Raw genomic sequence first — 22,989 nt, 5'->3', positions numbered from 1 at the left:
CCCCACCCCCCAGCAGTGCTGGGGCACCCTCCACCAGGCCCCCACTCATGTCTCCCACCACCCCCACCCCCCAGCCACCAGGGGCACCCTCCACCAGGCCCCCACTCATGTCTCCCACCACCCCCACCCCCCAGCAGTGCAGGGGCACCCTCCACCAGGCCCCCACTCATGTCTCCCACCACCCCCACCCCCCAGCAGTGCAGGGGCAGCCTCCACCAGGCCCCCACTCATGTCCCCTATCACCCCCACCCCCCCGCCACCAGGGGCACCCTCCACCAGGCCCCCACTCATGTCTCCCACCACCCCCACCCCCCAGCAGTGCAGGGGCACCCTCCACCAGGCCCCCACTCATGTCTCCCACCACCCCCACCCCCCAGCCACCAGGGTCACCCTCCACCAGGCCCCCACTCATGTCTCCCACCACCCCCACCCCCCAGCAGTGCAGGGGCACCCTCCACCAGGCCCCCACTCATGTCTCCCACCACCCCCACCCCCCAGCCACCAGGGTCACCCTCCACCAGGCCCCCACTCATGTCTCCCACCACCCCCACCCCCCAGCAGTGCAGGGGCACCCTCCACCAGGCCCCCACTCATGTCTCCCACCACCCCCACCCCCCAGCAGTGCAGGGGCAGCCTCCACCAGGCCCCCACTCATGTCCCCTATCACCCCCACCCCCCAGCCACCAGGGGCACCCTCCACCAGGCCCCCACTCATGTCTCCCACCACCCCCACCCCCCAGCCACCAGGGTCACCCTCCACCAGGCCCCCACTCATGTCTCCCACCACCCCCACCCCCCAGCAGTGCAGGGGCACCCTCCACCAGGCCCCCACATATGTCTCCCACCACCCACACCCCCCAGCAGTGCAGGGGCACCCTCCACCAGGCCCCCACTCATGTCTCCCACCACCCCCACCCCCCAGCCACCAGGGGCACCCTCCACCAGGCCCCCACTCATGTCTCCCACCACCCCCACCCCCCAGCAGTGCAGGGGCAGCCCCCACCAGGCCCCCACTCATGTCTCCCACCACCCCCACCCCCCAGCAGTGCAGGGGCAGCCTCCACCAGGCCCCCACTCATGTCTCCCACCACCCCCACCCCACAGCCACCAGGGTCACCCTCCACCAGGCCCCCACTCATGTCTCCCACCACCCCCACCCCCCTGCCACCATGTGCAGCCCCCACCAGGTCCTCACAATGTGCGTATTGGTCAGCCTCCACAGCCAAAAAGCCCTACCAAGTAACCCATTCACCCACATGGAAATGGAAATCACATGTTACACCCCCAATGTTCATGAAGCAAATGAACCCATGTCCGTCACACACATATATTCCAATTGAATGGGAAAACACACAACATGACATGCATGAAACCAATGAGATGAAACCACACAGTGAACAATGTAAAAAAAAATGTATTAGAAAAAAATACGAATGCTAAAGAAAGAAAACTAACTAAAATGTAAATGTGAAAAAAGAAGCTGCATGTCCGCATAAAAACACAAAACTAGAAAATCTAATCCAAAAAATGTTGTCCAAAGTGAAATGTCAAAACTCTCCGTGCAACAAAGAACTATGTACAAAAATAACAAGGGTCCATCATCACAACAGAACTAAGGAAACCTCCTAAAAAACCTACCTAAATATCAACTATATACAAAAAGTGGAGCAGTGTCCGTCGACTCCAAATCATAAGAAAAAACAAAGGAAACCTAAAACTAAAGAACTATATACAAAGGGGGCGGGCAAGTCCAGCGGCTCACTCTGTGGTGTTCCGGGCCAGGGCATCATCGAACTCCTGTTCGATGTCCCGGAGGCGGTCCAGTTCCATGGCCCCGAGGGTCCGCAGGGACGACCCCGTGTCCTCCTCCAACCCCCTGCGGATTGCCTCGAGGCACTCGGCCCGCCTCAGGGCCCTCCGCATGGAGTTCTCCGCCCTGACCATTGTGAGCCGCGCCTCTTCCGCCCGCCGCCGCTCCGCACCTATGGCGTGGCCCAACCGCTGCCACACGGAAGACACTCTCTGTCCTGGGTCCTCCTGCCCTCCGGCCGATGCCTGCCCCTCCGATGTCGAAGGCCCCGAGCCTTCATGGCTCCCACCATCTTGCTGCTGCTGCTGCTCTGCCTCTGCCCGTGCACTGCCTCCTGCTGCCTGCACATCCTCCGCCGGCTGGGGTGCAGTTGTTGATGTGGCCACCCCTGCTGGACGTCCGACTCCCGACTGTGGCAGAGATGCCTCCTCCACCAGCCTGGCCGCACTGTCAGAGGCAGCTCCACAGGGCACCCAGGTGACTGATGGGTGGGAAGGTGGCACAGAGGACGACTGGCGCGTAGGGGGTCCAGTTGAGGAGGGGGTCGGAACAAGCCCCATCAGACGGAGGAATCCGGTCTGGGTGACCTGTCCCAGCAGGCTGACGTGGTCAACGAGCCATTCGAGATGACGTGCAGTCTCTCCATGAAAAGACTGCAGGTCACCTCGCATGGCCCGTTGACACAACGCCACACCAGCCAGGACAGGCTCAACCCGGACCTGGATAGCCACGTCCGCAGGCAGAGGAAGGCCAGTTGACGTCAGCTCATCCCCTGCCTGAAAACGGGTCTGGACGTAGGCATCCCTGCTGGTGCAAGATGATGCAGGGACAGGATCGGGGACAGGATTGCACACAGGCACCTCCGCGGCCGCCTGTGCTGCCTCCTGTCCCTGGTCCTGGACTGCACCACTAGCACCAGTGGGATCCCCACCTCCAGACCCCGTCTCTGGTGCTTGCACGGCCTCCTCCTCCACCAGACCCCCCACCAACCTGGATGACTCTGTGCCATCTTCCCCTGTTGGGCCCTGTGGGGTCCCAGCTGCCCCTTCTGCTGCCGAGGAGTCCAACTGCAACCTCCGCCTCTTGGACCTCCCCCCGGCAGCTGCGGCCTGGGACGCGGCACCGGACTCCTCACTCCCCGACGAGATGACAACACGGGAGGGGAGCCGGGCCTTGCGTCTCCGGCTGGCGGTCGGATCCCCGCCGCTGTGCTCCACAGCACCTTCTCCGCCCTCTTCATCAGTTGACGCTGCAGACAGGGAGAAACAAAACACAGGCATCAGGGCACTGTACAATGGACACATACACACATGACAGTTGTACCTGAGTGGCATTGGCAAACCTCAGACATGCCATCACAATCCCCAACACACATGTCATTGCAACTGGCACACATGAGCCATACCACAGCCATATCGCAACTGCCACCACCATCCCCATACATACAACAGCATCAGCAGCCAAAGGGGAGCCATACATCACATGCAACACAGGAAGTGCACCACACATGTACACACACCACCACACTTGCATGCATGTCTACACCTCTGCCAAGTGTCGCACTGTTCAGACGGGCATCCATGTCACATCTGCCAATCAGGCTTCCACATACCGCTGTCACATGCATCCATGTAGCATCACTGTTGCACCTTTGACAAATACACACACATGCACATGTACACAGTGCTCATACATGCAGCCGAAAACAACATACATGCCTGACATCACGGACATGTCTACTTACATACACATTCATCCAAACATGTGTGCACGCACAACTGCATTTGCCATGCAAGCCCACACACACAAGCACCATCCATGTCTCACACATTACAGCCCTCGCATGTGTCAGCCCCACGGCCCTGTACACCCCCACCCATACTCCACCCCATACAAACAGATGTGCAACTGGCACAATGGGGAATGATCACCACACGCCCTGCTCACAACCAGGATGCATGTACACTCACCGCTCGACTCCAGACGGCTCTGCTTCTCTAGGACCTGGACGTGGAGCGCTGGGGATATGCGTTCCAGGACCCCCATCTGTTCTTCCGACAAGTGGCCCCGGCGCCCCTTGGCATCCGCTGCCTTCAAGAGGCGCCGGGCCTTGTTCAGGGTCCTGGACCTGAAGTCCTCCCAGCGCTTCCTGACATGTTGTAAGTCCCGGACTGCCACCCCCTCCGCGTTGATGGCAGTCACGATGTCTGTCCAGATCCGAGTCCGTCCTTCCTTGTCGGCGCGGGAACTTCCAAAGAGGGCATCATACTGCCCCAGGACTTGCTCCACCAGGACACCAACTTCGGTGGCACTGAAGCTGGTGCCCCTCTGCCTCTCTGGCCGGGGGTTGTCAGTGGTCACAGATGGTGTTAGCCCCGACATGACAACCCCAGAGGCAGGAGTGGGTGGGCAACTGGGTCCTGGGGCTGGGCTGTGGAGCGATGGAATTCCAGTCGGGAGTCTTCTGTTCCAGCAGGGGTGGTCACAGCAACAGCACCCCTGGCTGATGTGCAGGCAGCAAATGGCAGTGCACGTGGGCAGCAGGCAGTCAGGCAGCAGCAGATAGCAGGTGGGAGCGTGCTCGGGGCTCTGGGGGGCAGTAATTCGGCCTTCTGGGCAGGAGCGTGGTCTCCCGTGTGCTCACGCGTGGCCAGCTTGGTACGGAGTGAATTGGCACGTGAAAATCCTGCACGTCAGCGTGAAAACCGAGGAAAGGCCCTTAGCGCGTAAGCGCGTCAGCACGCATACGCGATTCCATTGGACCAAAGGCCCTCAGCGCGTAAGCGCGTCTGTGACGTGACCCGCACGGGTGTTTCCCACACAGCACGTGATGACAGAGCACACGTGGAAAGACTGCACGTCAGAGTCTCATCGCGTGTAATTGGACAAAAGTGCGTGTACACGCGATTGGCCTATGTACGTGTATATGAGGTGTGCGCGGACACTTACACACGCAAGTACGTCAGCGCACCTGTATCCCGGTGTACGGCCATTTCCACCAATCACACGCAATGAGACTCTGACGTGCAGTCTTTCCACGTGTGCTCTGTCATCACGTGCTGTGTGGGAAACACCCGTGCGGGTCACGTCACAGACGCGCTTACGCGCTGAGGGCCTTTGGTCCAATGGAATCGCGTATGCGTGCTGACGCGCTTACGCGCTAAGGGCCTTTCCTCGGTTTTCACGCTGACGTGCAGGATTTTCACGTGCCAATTCACTCCGTACCAAGCTGGCCACGCGTGAGCACACGGGAGACCACGCTCCTGCCCAGAAGGCCGAATTACTGCCCCCCAGAGCCCCGAGCACGCTCCCACCTGCTATCTGCTGCTGCCTGACTGCCTGCTGCCCACGTGCACTGCCATTTGCTGCCTGCACATCAGCCAGGGGTGCTGTTGCTGTGACCACCCCTGCTGGAACAGAAGACTCCCGACTGGAATTCCATCGCTCCACAGCCCAGCCCCAGGACCCAGTTGCCCACCCACTCCTGCCTCTGGGGTTGTCATGTCGGGGCTAACACCATCTGTGACCACTGACAACCCCCGGCCAGAGAGGCAGAGGGGCACCAGCTTCAGTGCCACCGAAGTTGGTGTCCTGGTGGAGCAAGTCCTGGGGCAGTATGATGCCCTCTTTGGAAGTTCCCGCGCCGACAAGGAAGGACGGACTCGGATCTGGACAGACATCGTGACTGCCATCAACGCGGAGGGGGTGGCAGTCCGGGACTTACAACATGTCAGGAAGCGCTGGGAGGACTTCAGGTCCAGGACCCTGAACAAGGCCCGGCGCCTCTTGAAGGCAGCGGATGCCAAGGGGCGCCGGGGCCACTTGTCGGAAGAACAGATGGGGGTCCTGGAACGCATATCCCCAGCGCTCCACGTCCAGGTCCTAGAGAAGCAGAGCCGTCTGGAGTCGAGCGGTGAGTGTACATGCATCCTGGTTGTGAGCAGGGCGTGTGGTGATCATTCCCCATTGTGCCAGTTGCACATCTGTTTGTATGGGGTGGAGTATGGGTGGGGGTGTACAGGGCCGTGGGGCTGACACATGCGAGGGCTGTAATGTGTGAGACATGGATGGTGCTTGTGTGTGTGGGCTTGCATGGCAAATGCAGTTGTGCGTGCACACATGTTTGGATGAATGTGTATGTAAGTAGACATGTCCGTGATGTCAGGCATGTATGTTGTTTTCGGCTGCATGTATGAGCACTGTGTACATGTGCATGTGTGTGTATTTGTCAAAGGTGCAACAGTGATGCTACATGGATGCATGTGACAGCGGTATGTGGAAGCCTGATTGGCAGATGTGACATGGATGCCCGTCTGAACAGTGCGACACTTGGCAGAGGTGTAGACATGCATGCAAGTGTGGTGGTGTGTGTACATGTGTGGTGCACTTCCTGTGTTGCATGTGATGTATGGCTCCCCTTTGGCTGCTGATGCTGTTGTATGTATGGGGATGGTGGTGGCAGTTGCGATATGGCTGTGGTATGGCTCATGTGTGCCAGTTGCAATGACATGTGTGTTGAGGATTGTGATGACATGTCTGAGGTTTGCCAATGCCACTCATGTGCAACTGTCATGCGTGTATGTGTCCATTGTACAGTGCCCTGATGCCTGTGTTTTGTTTCTCCCTGTCTGCAGCGTCAACTGATGAAGAGGGCGGAGAAGGTGCTGTGGAGCACAGCGGCGGGGATCCGACCGCCAGCCGGAGACGCAAGGCCCGGCTCCCCTCCCGTGTTGTCATCTCGTCGGGGAGTGAGGAGTCCGGTGCCGCGTCCCAGGCCGCAGCTGCCGGGGGGAGGTCCAAGAGGCGGAGGTTGCAGTTGGACTCCTCGGCAGCAGAAGGGGCAGCTGGGACCCCACAGGGCCCAACAGGGGAAGATGGCACAGAGTCATCCAGGTTGGTGGGGGGTTTGGTGGAGGAGGGGGCCGCGCAAGCACCAGAGACAGGGTCTGGAGGTGGGGATCCCACTGGTGCTAGTGGTGCAGTCCAGGACCAGGGACAGGAGGCAGCACAGGCGGCCGCGGAGGTGCCTGTGTGCAATCCTGTCCCCGATCCTGTCCCTGCATCATCTTGCACCAGCAGGGATGCCTACGTCCAGACCCGTTTTCAGGCAGGGGATGAGCTGACGTCAACTGGCCTTCCTCTGCCTGCGGACGTGGCCATCCAGGACCGGGTTGAGCCTGTCCTGGCTGGTGTGGCGTTGCGTCAACGGGCCATGCGAGGTGACCTGCAGTCTTTTCATGGAGAGACTGCACGTCATCTCGAATGGCTCGTTGACCACGTCAGCCTGCTGGGACAGGTCACCCAGGCCGGATTCCGCTGTCTGATGGGGCTTGCTCCGACCCCCTCCTCAACTGGACCCCCTACGCGCCAGTCGTCCTCTGTGCCATCTTCCCACCCATCAGTCACCTGGGTGCCCTGTGGAGCTGCCTCTGACAGTGCGGCCAGGCTGGTGGAGGAGGCATCCCTGCCACAGTCGGGAGTCGGACGTCCAGCAGGGGTGGCCACATCAACAGCTGCACCCCAGCCGGCGGAGGATGTGCAGGCAGCAGGAGGCAGTGCACGGGCAGAGGCAGAGCAGCAGCAGCAGCAAGATGGTGGGAGCCATGAAGGCTCGGGGCCTTCGACATCGGAGGGGCAGGCATCGGCCGGAGGGCAGGAGGACCCAGGACAGAGAGTGTCTTCCGTGTGGCAGCGGTTGGGCCACGCCATAGGTGCGGAGCGGCGGCGGGCGGAAGAGGCGCGGCTCACAATGGTCAGGGCGGAGAACTCCATGCGGAGGGCCCTGAGGCGGGCCGAGTGCCTCGAGGCAATCCGCAGGGGGTTGGAGGAGGACACGGCGTCGTCCCTGCGGACCCTCGGGGCCATGGAACTGGACCGCCTCCGGGACATCGAACAGGAGTTCGATGATGCCCTGGCCCGGAACACCACAGAGTGAGCCGCTGGACTTGCCCGCCGCCTTTGTATATAGTTCTTTAGTTTTAGGTTTCCTTTCGTTCTTATTATTATTTGGAGTCGACGGACACTGCTCCACTTTTTGTATATAGTTGATATTTAGGTAGGTTTTTTAGGAGGTTTCCTTAGTTCAGTTGTGATGATGGACCCTTGTTATTTTTGTACATAGTTCTTTGTTGCATGGAGAGTTTTTACATTTCACTTTGGACATAATTTTTTTGATTTGATTTTCTAGATTTGTGTTTTTATGCGGACATGCAGCTTATTTTTTCACATTTACATTGTAGTTAGTTTTCTTTCTTTGGCATTTGTATTTTTTTCAATACATTTTTTTTTTACATTGTTCACTGTGTGGTTTCATCTCATTGGTTTCATGCATGTCATGTTGTGTGTTTTCCCATTCAATTTGAAAATATGTGTGTGACGGACATGGGTTCATTTGCTTCATGTACATTGGGGGTGTAACATGTGATTTCCATTTCCATGTGGGTGAATGGGTTACTTGGTAGGTCTTTTTGGCTGTGGAGGCTGACCATTACGCACATGATTGGGGATTGTGAGGACCTGGTGGGGGCTGCACATGGTGGCAGGGGGGTGGGGGTGCAGGGGGACATGAGTGGGGGCCTGGTGGAGGTTGAGCCTGCACTGCTGGGGGGTGGGGGTGGTGGGAGACATGAGTGGGGGCCTGGTGGAGGGTGACCCTGGTGGCTGGGGGGTGGGGGTGGTGGGAGACATGAGTTGGATACGGGTGGGGGCCTGCTGGCAGGTGCCCCACAGTGCTGGGGGGTGGGGGTGGTGGGAGACATGAGTTGGACATGGGTGGGGGCCTACTGGCAGGTGCCCCACAGTGCTGGGGGGTGGGGGTGGTGGGAGACATGAGTTGGACATGGGTGGGGGCCTGCTGGCAGGTGCCCCACAGTGCTGGGGGGTGGGGGTGGTGGGAGACATGAGTGGGGCCCTGGTGGAGGGTGACCCTGGTGGCTGGGGGGTGGGGGTGGTGGGAGACATGAGTTGGACATGGGTGGGGGCCTACTGGCAGGTGCCCCACAGTGCTGGGGGGTGGGGGTGGTGGGGGACATGAGTTGGACATGGGTGGGGGACTGCTGGCATGTGCCCCACAGTGCTGGGGGGTGGGGGTGCAAGGGGACATGTGTTGGTGTTCATTAGTTCAAGGAGACATGTGCCTTTGCTGGGGGGCATGCCCATGTTGGGTGGGCTGCCTGCGGGACATGACCAGGGATGCAGGGTAGTCCCCTGTGGTGTGGGCTGCCTGCAGGGGCCGTGGAGGGTGTACAGGGTACACCTGGGAGGACCCACACTGTCAAATCACATGTGGGACTCCCCGGCACCCCTGAAATACACGTACCGTGCAGAAATCGCGTGTAAAACTTCCCGCGCACCCCTGAAATACACGCGCCCAGGCTATTCGCGTGTAAAACTTCCCGCGCACCCCTGAAATACACGCGCCCAGGCTATTCGCGTGTAAAACTTCCCGCGCACCCCTGATATACACGCGCCCAGGCTATTCGCGTGTGGAACTTCCCGCGCACCCCTGAAATACACGGGCCCAGGCTATTCGCGTGTGGAACTCCCCGCGCACCCCTGAAATACACGCGCCCAGGCTATTCGCGTGTGGAACTTCCCGCGCACCCCTCAAATTCACGCGCCCAGGCTATTCGCGTGTGGAACTTCCCGCGAACCCCTGAAATACACGCGCCCAGGCTATTCGCGTGTGGAACTTCCCGCGCACCCCTGAAATACACGCGCCCAGCCTATTCGCGTGTGGAACTTCCCGCGCACCCCTGAAATACACGCGCCCAGGCTATTCGCGTGTGGAACTTCCCGCGAACCCCTGAAATACATGCGCCCAGTCTATTCGCGTGTGGAACTCCCCGCGCACCCCTGAAATACACGCGCCCAGGCTATTCGCGTGTGGAACTTCCCGCGAACCCCTGAAATACACGCGCCCAGGCTATTCGCGTGTGGAACTTCCCGCGAACCCCTGTAATACACGTAGCCCGCTCCCCCAGGCCCGATCGCGTGAGGAACTTCCCGCGCACCCCTCAAATTCACGCGCCCAGCCTATTCGCGTGTGGAACTTCCCGCGCACCCCTGAAATACACGCGCCCAGGCTATTCGCGTGTGGAACTTCCCGCGAACCCCTGAAATACACGCGCCCAGTCTATTCGCGTGTGGAACTCCCCGCGCACCCCTGAAATACACGCGCCCAGGCTATTCGCGTGTGGAACTTCCCGCGAACCCCTGAAATACACGCGCCCAGGCTATTCGCGTGTGGAACTTCCCGCGAACCCCTGTAATACACGTAGCCCGCTCCCCCAGGCCCGATCGCGTGAGGAACTTCCCGCGCACCCCTCAAATTCACGCGCCCAGGCTATTCGCGTGTGGAACTTCCCGCGCACCCCTGAAATACACGCGCCCAGCCTATTCGCGTGTGGAACTTCCCGCGCACCCCTGAAATACACGCGCCCAGGCTATTCGCGTGTGGAACTTCCCGCAAACCCCTGAAATACACGTGCACAGGCTATTCGCGTGTGGAACTTCCCGCGAACCCCTGTAATACACGTAGCCCGCTCCCCCAGGCCCGATCGCGTGAGGAACTTCCCGCGCACCCCTCAAATTCACGCGCCCAGGCTATTCGCGTGTGAAACTTCACGCGAACCCCTGAAATACACGTACCGTGCAGAAATCGCGTGTAAAACTTCCCGCGCACCCCTGAAATACACGCGCCCAGTCTATTCGCGTGTGAAACTTCACGCGAACCCCTGAAATACACGTACCGTGCAGAAATCGCGTGTAAAACTTCCCGCGTACCCCTGAAATACACGCGCCCAGGCTATTCGCGTGTGAAACTTCACGCGAACCCCTGAAATACACGTAGCACGCTCCCCCAGGCCCGATCGCGTGAGGAACTTCACGCGAACCCCTGTAATACACGTAGCCCGCTCCCCCAGGCCCGATCGCGTGTGGAACTTCACGCGAACCCCTGTAATACACGTAGCCCGCTCCCCCAGGCCCGATCGCGTGTGGAACTTCACGCGAACCCCTGAAATACACGTAGCCCGCTCCCCCAGGCCCGATCGCGTGAGGAACTTCACGCGAACCCCTGTAATACACGTAGCCCGCTCCCCCAGGCCCGATCGCGTGAGGAACTTCACGCGAACCCCTGTAATACACGTAGCCCGCTCCCCCAGGCCCGATCGCGTGAGGAACTTCACGCGAACCCCTGTAATACACGTAGCCCGCTCCCCCAGGCCCGATCGTGTGAATAACTTCACGCGAACCCCTGTGATGCACGTACCCTGCAAATCGCGTGTGACACTTCCCGCGCACCCCGGTATACATGCACACGTATTTTTTGTCAGCGGGTGTCCGTGTTTGTGGGTACCCCTTTGCACGTCATTTTTCCTGGAGGGCCACAGTATGGGACATTCATCATGGCAGTATATAGGTGCTATTTGTTGGCGCACCTTTTGGCGCACATTTCTTACAGCCGCAGAGACGCTACCGCCTCCTTTCTTGTGGCGGTCGTGTTTGTGCCTGTGCGCTGGTTTGAGCGTGCGCTTTTTTCCCCTATTCTATTCCATGAATACGTGTTGTAGGCGAGCGTGTGGGCGTTCCGCGCACTTGTGCCCTGTACTTCCCCCGTGACGCCCACGTTTTGGCAAGTTGTTCCCCATTCCGAGTGTTACGCCCGTGTTCCGCCTACTTTTATTGCGTGCGCCGCGCTATGTGCGAATTTCGCTGTGGCCTGTGCGATTTTCGCTGTGACCTGGCGCACGCTGTTAGATGGCCTGTGCGCCAACGTGCGCCAACGTGCGCCGCACACTTTTTTTTCGCACATCCGCTGGTTTTCTCGCGCACGGCCTTCCATGAATCGACGTGCGCTGCTTTTCGTGCAATTTTCGCACGTTCACTGCGATTTTCGCTATTCCACTGCGATTCGCACGTTTTTGCCCACTTGCGCCGCGCTAATTATTCCATGAATCGGCCTCTTAGTGTTAGAACCCAGCCCTCTTTGTAAATTGGGAATGTAATAATTTGGATAAACCCTAAGGCTTCTCGAGTAGATACGAGAGAGGAGGCCCCACTGTGCTGAGCATCAAAGGCCCAGAGATTGAAGTCAACCAAAATAATGGTATGCGCATCAACTTTTACAGCATCTCCCAACAAAGTGAGCAGTTGTTCCTCAAAAAGTGGCATCTTGATGGGTGGCCGATATATTGATACATTAATGGTAATATCTGCATTGACACTTAATTTAACAAGTGTATCCTCACAACCAACTAAGGGTGATGAATTAAGTCTATGAACCCTAAGGTCATATCGAAGGATAATCGCACTCCCCCACCCCCTTCCTTCAATACGATCTGTTATTTTGCAACCTGCTGGGGTGGCTAATTCTGCAGCATGGTTAGTTGTCTCAGTCAACCATGTTTTGGATATAAATGCCATGTCTATATCCTGTAGTATAATCATATCTGCATCCTAAGTTGCATGTCTAACTAGACAGCGTGTATTTTGAAGGGCTATTTTCAAATTGTCCTTACTTTTCATCTAAACATCAGGTAAATTGTCAGTGTCAACGTGAATATATAATCCAGAAGGGAAAGGTCATTAGAGGTGAGATGTGTTGTATGGATTACCCCACTGTTATTCATAATACGTATAGATTCTTGTATAGGTGGTACTATATCTGTACGTTTTTTGGGGTTTCTATTATTAGGATGTTTATAATTTTTTATCCAGACATTATTTTCCTCTAGCTTAAGTATATGATCATAGTTTTTAGTAATAGGTCCTTTGGGTATTAGTAATGGTTCCTTACATGCCATGTACCGAGCGATTACCTAATTGGAACGATTGCTGTGCACAGGAGCTACTTTTGGCTGAGCCTCTAATTCTGTTGTAGCAATCCTAATAAGCTTCTAATGGGTGCATAATCTAGCTCGAAATATAGCTCTCTAGTCTGCTAGCCAGGTGCAAGGTGCCAAGGTAGCATACTACCCAAAAAGCCAGTTTTTCAATTGATTATGGAAGATCCAGTATGATTGTTCCACCCTCAGAGTTGGGGTATTGTGTTCCATAGTTTTGCTGCAATGACTGGGAAGCTCGATCCACCCGCTCTTGACAGTCTGAATTTGGGCTGGATCGGCCCATTTGCATAGGCTGTTCTGATCGGTTTTGTAGGCAGGGCTCTAGTGAATTTCTAAAGAAGGTAAGGGGGCAGTTTTGGAGAGGCACCTATGGGTGATTGATAAGGTTATTATTTCTTGCATCAGGAGATGGCGGCCTTTCTTCTAGTGGTGATGTGACCTTGTTTAGGAATGTTTAGTGCCGAACAGAAAGCATTGTTTTGGATCACTTGCAATTTGTGAAAATTCTGCTTGGCAGTGCGAGCAAACAGGGTATTGCAGTAGTCAAGTCTTGCATCTATGACGGCACGGCAATGGTAAGGAAGTTGTTGGTCGTCAGAAGGGCCTACAGGCATTAATGAGTTTGATGATGTGGGCTGCCGAGGAGGAGATGGCATTGGCATGGCGTGTAAGAGAGGGAGGCATCTCGGTAGACTTCCAGGGTTTTTACTGATTGGGATACGGGGATGCAAATACCGTCAATGGTGAAGGAGGCATATTGCTGGCCAGGGTTGTTGCTCACAGTGGGCAGACTGATGATGAGTAACTCGGTTTTGTCATTGTGGTCATCTACGTTTGAATGATCTGATAAGATAGAGTTTTGGTGGTAGTTGCTGGAGAGGGGAAGGAGACTCTGGGTATCATCAGTGTAGTTCGTGTAGGAGATCTGCACTGAGTCTCAGAGGTCCCAAAAAGTGGTTTTGTGAAAATGTTATAAAGTGTTGGGTAGACACAAGAGCCTTGGGGGACGCTGTAGGAGATCGATGCAGGGGGGCGCTCATTGTCAGCAAAGGCTCTGATTGTTCTATATTTTAGAAGCAACCCCAGTTCGATGCCTCTGCTGAGAAATTGGCTGCCGAGGTCAAGTGTTCACATAGTATTTTATGGTCCACTAAGTCGAATGCTGCAAAGAGGTCCAGTAGTAGGAGGGCTGATTTCGCTGTGTCCTTAATTTAATCTAACTTGTTCTTTAAGTCAAGCAGGGCAGATTCTGTAATGTGTCCTGTGCAGAACCCTGATTGCCGGATCCCTAGTATGTGATTGGACTCCAGGTAATGCTGAATTTAGACATAGGCGGCTCTATCCAAGATCTTCAAGAGGTAGAGGACAGTTGTGATAGGTCGGTAGCTTGTGGGGGTGGTTGGGTCCAGTAATGGTTTCTTTAGCAATGGGAGTACCCTCCCTGGTGGGGACTCAGCAAGAGGAGAAGAAGGAGTTGATGAAGGTAGTGATAACGGGGACTAGGGCCTCTGCACAGTCCTTGACTACTGCAGCAGGGCAAGCGTCTCTTTTGCATCAGGAGGGCTTCACACCTTTAAGCAAGGAGGTCGTCTTCGGAGATGGTGTTAAAGCAGAACGGGGGAGCTCTTGTGTGACTGTGGGGATGGGGGACACCTGAAGAGGATGACTGTTACGAGTTAGTACTGGCTTGCTTCTGTGAGGTTCTTGTTGTGAAACAAGGCTATTTTGTCCAAGAGGGCATTTTGGATCCTGTGCACTAGGTCTCATGGGGAGGTGGGTGTTTCAAGTTCTCCAAGAATTGTAAAAACCTCTCGAGTGTTTGACTTTGCGTTTGTGATTCTAATGTTGTAGGTCGATAATTTCTCTAGCAGAATGGCTGTCTTGTTGGTTTTGGTTGCAGTGGTGAAACTGTACGAGTAGGTCGGAAGGGGACTCTCCATTTCGCCTCTGCTTCTCGTTTCTTAGCATAGATTGCCAGGAGGTTGGGCATGAACCTGGGAGTTAAGGTGTGTGGTGCGTTTAGATTTACGGCCCGCAAGGGGTGCAATGGTGTCAACTGCTTGCAGCAGCGTGTTGGAATATTGTTCAGCAAGCATGTCTGGGTCAAGGTGGGCTAGGTGTGCCGGTTGTAACCTGTCAAGCAAGGGCAGGATGCAGTCTTTGGTGAGTTTCTGTGAGCTACAAGCAATAGTAGGCAGCATCAGGATGATGCAACGGGAAGGTGGCCAGTTAAGGGCAATGGTTACAGTAATGATGTGGTGGTCGGTCCATGGGCACGGGAGGTTAGTCAGGACGGAGATCTGGCAGTTTAGGACTGTTGGCCAGTCTAGGATGTGACCTTTTTGGTGGGTAGGTGCTGAGATGCACTGTTTAAATCCTAGGGCGATGAGGGTGTTCGCTACAGAGGCAGCATTCGGCTCATTTGGGTCATGAAGACCTAAGTTGAGGTCGCCAAGGAGAATAGTTTTAGAGGCGGGTTTGACATTGGTGCTCAGCAGGTGGAGTAAATACTCCTTGAAGGAGTCCAGAGGTTCTGGAGGACGATAGTAATAGTCTTTGTATATGATAGGGGAATTTTGAGGGAGAGTACATTGCGATTTTCCAGCTGAGTAGAGCGGATGTCTGATGGAAAGGGTGTCTCTTGCTATCAAGGCAACACCCCTACACCCCCACCTTTAGTGTCAGGTCTGTCACAGCGAAGGATGGTGCAGTTAGGGGAAATGGCGATGGAAAGACAAGTGCCAGAGGTAGCATGGAGCCAAGTTTCAGAAATAACTAGCATATCAAGGTTATCCGCAGTGATGAGATCAAGGATGTTGAGAGGGGTGTGCTTGAATCGACCTGGCGTTGACTAGTGTGCAGTTTAGTATGGGGATATCATTAGTGAGGACCAAAGTAGTAGTGGGTACTGTTCGGTATCAGAGTGTCATTTGCCAGGCAAGGCTGTGAGGTGGGCAGGTGTTCTTCGTTGTATGGTGATGCGGTCTTAGAGATGGAGAGGAGGAGGAAGTGGAGTTGGTAGTGGTGGCCGGTACTCTGTTGTCAAGGGATATGGCAAAAGGCGTTTGGTAGGCAGTGCTGATGGTGGTGCTCAACTTGGGTGAGGCGAGGGTGTAGTGGGGAGGCTGGAAAATGTCTCCAAGTGGATGGTGACATTACCATAGTGCTTTATGAGAGGAGTACGCACTGTGGTGCGCCGTCCTCATTTTGAGAGGCTTGACCAGCAGTTTGAAGGAATTAGCAGCTAACAGGGTGGGGCGCAATCAGACTGCCACACATGTCATGGCCTTTTTTTATTGCGCTGAGAGTCGTGTAGTGACCAGCAGGACGACGACACAGGGGCAGGCCTTAGGGTGGCATTGCTGGAAGGCGACTGGTCATGTGCAATGTAGATAGAAACGGCCTTGGCTGTGATGCTGCCTTTGTGATGGGATAGTTGCTCCCGAGGCGCAATGTGCTAGAGGGGACTGAAGTTGAAGCAGCGCTAATGACTATGCTGCATACGGCTGTTGAGGCGGCAATTCCTAGTAAGCATGGGCGCTGCGGAGGAGAGTGGCTGGGGCAGGGTTCAGGATCTGAGGTGCTGGTGTTGTAGTGATTTCAGATCAGCGCACTGCTGAGTCACTAAGGAGATCAACATGTGAAGAGGAGACTGGATTTAGGATTAACAGGCTCTAAACCTTACCTCAACCCAAAAAGTGTTTGCACAGGGTTGTAATAGTTAACGCACACCAAAGGAAAGCAAAGATTTGCCAAAATAATTTTGTAGAGAAAACTAATTCTATTCAAAGAAACAAAAAATTATTTCTAGATCCTCTTAACCAGTGCAGAATAAAATAGTCTGCAACAGTCATGGCATGATGGGAGGCAACTCTCTGCTACCTTAAAATAACAGTGGGCCTCATTACGACCCTGGCGCTAATGGGTTAACTGCGCCGTAAAAGGCTGCGGCACCGTTAACCCATTAGCGCCTAATTACGAGGTCCCTTTGCGGGACCGGACCTTAACGGCTGTTCTAGACCAGCTGTTAAAGTAGGGACCCGCAAAGGGAACTTCGCGGTAAGTATGGTACCGCAATTTGCGGTACCGTACTTACACCTTCGCCATTCCCATTATGCCCTATGGGGCAAAAATGGGAATGGGGAAGGGCCATGGGGAAATGGGGAATACTGCCCCACCAACCTTGGAATGGGGCGGTATTTCCCCATTTCACCATGGCGGACTCGTTACTATACCGGCACCAACCATGGTGCTAATAGCGCCATGGTTTAGCGCCGGTATCGTAATGAGGGCCAGTGTGTTTTCCTTATCAGGTGCCGACTTGTAAAGCTTCCAATGAAGGAATTTGCAACTGTGAAAGCGACCAATGAGCCTTTCAAAGGCAAGTTGAAGAAAGAAAAAGCATGAGCTACATACGAAACATTTGATTTTTATGTGGAAATTATTTAAGAAAGACAATCTTCATTAAAAAGTGATTGAGAGTTCACACGTGGGAGGACATATTTAGTGTTTACTAATATCAATGATGATTCAATGATGGAAAACTACCCTGCAAAGTAGTACATGAATTAAGCAGATTGCTACCTACACCGATACATCAACATTCTCTCACAGACACAAAGTTTTAAGAGTGCCTGTTAGTTCACCATGCCATTCCCATCAGAGGATGTTAAGAGCAAGTACTATTAAGGTGAGAAAACATTACACCCGCTCCTACTGTCTAACAAGCAAACACGGTCACATCTTTGTTTGCTTACCCCCTGTGACACTTGACGGACCATTTCCAGCTGTCCAATATTCAGCTGCACATTTAGAAAGGCAGAGTTCAGCAACCTGAAGAAACTCCAATGGACAAGCCTGTAAAAAACAAACGCATTAGAGAAATCACTAATGGACAGTTTTTCCACTGCCTGCCAATATGCAAATTGGGTGCTCATGTAGTGTCCCTTTCATTGCTCCAGTTCACAGGAGGCTCTAAGTAAAGTCTCGCACCTGCCAGATGTAGAAGCCAGATTTCTTTCCTTCTCTAGGGGATGAAGCAGGTGGGCGGGGAAATCCTTTTTTCTTCCCAGAGGCTGTCCTCTGCTGGCTCTGGGGATGCAAGTGAGCTCCAATACTATTGAAGCTCATTTGCACCACCACCCCCGGCCACCCCCAATACCTGCCATAAGGCTGACAGGGGGATTTACAGGTAGGTTTACTGCTTTTCCCTGAGTCTGCCCTAAATTATCGGGCAGAGGGGCACTCCAAGGAGAGTTCCCTCCTTGGAAGGTGTAAGCAGGAAGCTCAAGGGTTGTGGGGGTCCATGCTCGGAATCTGATAGGGGAGATATATTGTGCAGGTATTCAGGGACTAACTGAGAATTCATGTGGAAGGTCTACTGCTTGAAATGAAACTGCAGTGGCTGGAGGAGCCAATAATGAGATTCAATCAGCTAGCTGTTCCAGAGAGTGACAAAGGACGGGTCTGCACCTCAATCTGGAAAGAGCAGGAGGGGTAGGCCTCCTCCTGTACCTGGCTGGCAGGGAGCCAAGAAGAGTGGGGAGAGATGGGTTCACTGTTGGTCGAAAGAGAGGGGTTCAGAGGGGTACCTCCACTTCCTGATACAGAGTATGGTGAGGCACTCAGAGGGCAAGCCTGCTTCCTGCCCTGGGGCTGACAGATGAACCCAGATGGTGGGTACGCTAACTGCCCTAGCAATTAACTTGAGGTTCATAGATTGGGTCTGTAAGCTTTTGTGGGGAAGCAAGGGGGGGTCTTGGTGGAGGGGTACACTGGCTGATTTTAGACTTCAGATTTAAGTCTTCATATTATATGCAGATTAAAGGAACAGCCATGGAGGCTGCTTTTGCACCGAATTACGCCACCCTCTACATGTGGAAATTTGAACAACTGAACATCTTGGCTGACTCTAATCCATACAGAGGTGCGCTTAAATTCTACAAGCGCTATATTGACAATATTTTGATAATTTGGGACAGCAGTAAGGGTGAGCATAACCTTTTTGTGCAGTGGATTAATGCACTTAACACGAATCTGCGCTTTAGTATGCAGTCAAACAAGAAACAAATACAGTTTTTGGATTTATTAATTAAAGAGGAGTGTGGTCATATATTAGTTGATTTATGCCGCAAGGAGTCTGATAGAAACACTATCTGACATTATAGTAGTTTTCATTCTCAAGCGCTATGGATGAATATACCTTATGGTCAATTCCTGAGGGCAAGACGTAACTGTTCTAAAATAGATTTTTCTTTTCAGTCCAATGTAATACAGAAAAGACTATTGGAAAGAGGCTATCCATCTAAATTACTGAAACAGTCAAAAAAAGAGCTAGACATCAACATAGAGACAACTTGTTGAGTAAAAAGATTAACACTAATAACATCAATGATCGCTTAGTATGCGCCATGATGTACAATACTCATCACAACAAAATTAAAAAAGCAATATCGAAACATTGGAATTTATTGCAATTGAATATGCCTGCCTTGCAATGCCCAATTTATGCTTTTAAGAAAGGCAAAAATCTAAAAGAATGGATCTCTAAAGCTGATAGAGGTTCCATGGGTGAAAAACAACCCATGATTACTTCGACATGGGGTTAGGCACCCGTTATTGCCCATTTTCCATGTGGAGGCTGTTGCAATTATAATTCGACCTCAGTATGCACTTCTGTTACAATTAATCACAAGAATTGGGTTTTGAAAAACCATACTACTTGCAACAGCAAAACATATAGGCAAAACCTTTAGAGCCATCAAATTAAAAATTACGGAGCAGACGGGGCGTGGCTAGGCAGCGCGCCAAGCAGCAGCAGCTGCTGTAAACTCCGTGTTGGGACGCCTGTTCATGTCATTCACAGCGTTTCAAACCCTGAAATTTCAGCAGCAATGGCATTCGGAAGGTGGGGTGACCTCATTGTGCAAAGACAGCAGTGAATTTACTCGTGGTTGGCAGCCTTTTTTCTTGTTTGATGTGCGGGCTCTGTAGTGCGCAAGATGGCGGGCGATACAGCTTAAAGACGGAGCCAGTGAAGTGAGAGCCACGGAGGGCTGGTGCGGGGCGGATACATCTGCACACGTTGGCACCAGTAAGAGAAATGGAGAAGCAGGAAGCCCTGGACATTGTAACGGCCAAGGACGAGAGGCGCTACAACACCGCCTGGATGGATGCCGTGAGCCTGCAGTGCGTGGCGGCTATTGGGGGAGGGGTCGGTGATCCGCGGCTGGGGACCCCGCCGGGGGCCGAGTGCCGACACATCCTGCCGCACGCACCCGACTGCGGGAGCACGCCCCCTCCGAGGCCAGATACTACAACGCTGGAAAGTCTCGGACACTTAGCGGTGAAGACGGGGTGACATCGCAGTGGCCCCAGGAGAAGGTGAGATCAGGAGGAGAAAAGGCATGGCGTGATGCGACTTCATTGGGGGAAGGGCCGGTGAGCCACGAAGTGCAGCGGCGGAAGGTGTGGCATGGGGCGGCCTCTGGGGACCCTCCTGGTGGAGACCAGACAGCGGTGCATTCTATTCCACACGCCTGGCTGCGGAGGTGGGTTCCTTTGAGGCTGGGCACTAAGGAGCCTGAAATCCCTCGCGGATGTATATTCTGCCTCCGACACCCGTTTGAGAGAGCGGCCGAACTAGGAGGTAAGCAGCTCTGGAAGGCATGATGCGACTCCCTCCGGTGGAGCACCGACTGTGGGTGGCGCGACCACCGCTCCCATCATAACATATTCTCCATTAAGGGCAACTACATCACTGCATCTGTTGAAAGATCCGGGCGGGTGCAGGGCTGAGGTGTACGTCGTAATCGTTTGTTGGCTGTTGCTAGCATTAGCTCCTAAGCACCTGTATTCCCTCGCTAATCGAGCCTAATGAGAAGCACTATACGGATATAACTGGTCTTGGAGCTGAAACTAACTCAGGAAATGACATCTGACATTCTTTAAATTTTGGCACGCTTCTTCGGAGTCAGCAATTGCATGGAAGGCCAGCACGGTTGGGTTTGATCTTTTGGTCTAGTAATGCCCAAATCAGCACAAAAGCACAAGAGGGGTGGCATTTCAACATATTTGACATCTGGAGGTCTGCGAGAGCAAAAGCAGACATGCATCCTCCACCAGAAGCGAAATACCCCATGAAGCCTACCCTACCCAAACAATATTTTGAGGAAGTGATGAAAACCCTACAAATGGATATCACCCAGGAAATAAAATTGGAAATAAAATCCTCTAGAGACTCTCTCGCACAATCCATTGCAGTTCTGGACTCCCATTTGAAAGCCTTGGAAGACAGGGTTAACTAATTGGAAAATGTGGCCTGCGAACAGGGACAGGACCATGAGGAGCTCTCCAGGAGAATGCAGAACATGGAAGGCCATCTGGAAGAGATATATGGGCGAAACAGATAGATCAAGAAAATCGATCTAGAAGAAACAACATTCCGTTACGTGGAATACCCAGGCAGATATCCGATCATGATCTCCCGGAGTATGTCGGGGCTCTCTTTAAGTCCCTTCTAGGGTTAGAAGAGGCAGATGACTTGATCCTGGATAGAACCAATCGAATCTACTCTGCTATTCAGCAAAGGATGGACCTCTTGCCGGATGTTCTCACTAGAGTTAATTTCTTCCACCAGAAAGAGAAAATCATGGCGGCTGCACGGAAAGCAGAACCAGTGAAATTCCGGAACTCCACGTTACTTCTTTTCCAGGATCTCTCCCCCGCTATGCTGGCGGATCGCTGTCTGCTTCAGAAGGTCACAACTTGGCTTTAAGAGAAAAAGATCTGCTATCGATGGGGGTTCCCATGCAGGCTACTTTTTGAATATCATAACCGAACATATGCAATTTGCTCTGAAGATGAGGCCAAGAAATTAATGCTTGGAGAGGAGGGGGTTGGGGGGGGACACTGACCCCGGAATGAAGATCAACACTTTAGATGACCGGTCACAAAGCCCTACGCCGAAAGATGTAAGAAGAAAGCCCAGAGGTTGGCAAAGGGTAAACGGGGCCTCGAGCACAGCGAAAAGCGCAACAGATCCCATGTGATCCACCCTGGCAGACTCTGTATGGCTGCTACTCCACCTGTACTGTCTGATCTTTAGAGGGCCCACACAGTGACTCAAGTGCGGCTGACCTAGGCATGAAATGCCTGTTCAAGTTAGAGATTCAAATGCCATTATTACAGTTTATATTTGTCTCGGATCTTATGGGAAACTGTACACATGGTTAGGCATGGGCGGGCGCCCACTATGCGGATAGCGCCCACCAAAGTGCTTTTGAATAAGTCACTAATTACAACTTTGCAAGCTTTCATAATTCGCTATTCAATAATGCTGGTTCTTGTTCTTGTTTTCTGTATTTCTGTGAAGTTTTCTTTTTCATGGAATTTTAGCGCTAGGTTTGGTGTAAAAGAAGGTTGGCGCCAAATTAAATGTTGTCTATACACCGCCAGCAACACTACAGAAACGGCATCAATTTACTTGTCAACTTGGGTAATCTGGAAAGATCTACGTGCTTCATTGAAAGTAAATTTACGAACTCTGGGCAGTAGGGGAGGAACAACAGAGTTTCTTGGGCAGAATCCTGTACGAGTTATCAAATGGGCCAGATGTGCAAAGAAATTAGGCTGACACCAGAATGGCTGCCCCGGATATAACCTGCCTCACCCTGAATGTACAGGGCCTAAATTCCCTATTAAAACCGAAAGTTCTATTTCACCGATTGGCTACACTCAACCCCACTATATTATTTCTGCAAGAAACTCATCTATTGTCCACTGATGAATTCCGACTGAATGATAAACTCTATCCTGTCAAATTCTGTGCTTCTTCAGGGCTGAAGAGATGCGGCGTAGCCATTCTGGTTCGAAAAGGGACATTGTTAAAGGTTCATAAGAGCCTGCAAGATAAAGAGGGGAGATATATTCTAGTAGTAGCCACACTATACGGGAAGAAGGTAACCCCGATATCGCTATATGCACTAAATATCCACCAAGACCTATTTTTTACCTCCATGTCCAAAATATTACATGAGCGGGCTGAGGGAGATCTCATAATTGGCGGAGATTTCAACGCTGTGATCAACCTCAACCCATTGAAGGATAAATCCATTCCCCCGACTCTAGCTGATTTGTAGCACTCACTACGCTCCTTCGGGAACATTCGTTGATAGAAGCTTCGCGCTTCTTCCATCAAGGGGAACGAGATTACACTTTTATTCTGCGGTACATAGGGGGTTTTCTAGGTTGGATATGTTCTTCCTTTCAGATACCTTTATCCCTCACACAATGGGTATAGAGATCCTCCCCGAAAGCCTCATCTGACCATGC

General features: G+C 53.3%; 1 protein-coding gene across 1 annotated transcript in view; it reads right to left on the bottom strand.

The window, feature by feature from the left end:
• Positions 1-22,989, bottom strand: part of GPAT2 (glycerol-3-phosphate acyltransferase 2, mitochondrial) — a 2,680,481-nt gene that overhangs the window by 1,991,206 nt on the left and 666,286 nt on the right. The window contains exon 7 of the mRNA XM_069619102.1: positions 17,415-17,514. Within this exon, the coding sequence (XP_069475203.1) occupies positions 17,415-17,514 (100 nt within the window). The remainder of the gene's footprint in view (positions 1-17,414; positions 17,515-22,989) is intronic.

Source organism: Ambystoma mexicanum, chromosome 10, assembly GCF_040938575.1.
Source record: "Ambystoma mexicanum isolate Mex_15411 chromosome 10, UKY_AmexF1_1, whole genome shotgun sequence".
Lineage (NCBI taxonomy): Eukaryota > Metazoa > Chordata > Amphibia > Caudata > Ambystomatidae > Ambystoma > Ambystoma mexicanum.
This window is presented reverse-complemented; position numbering and strand designations above follow the sequence as displayed.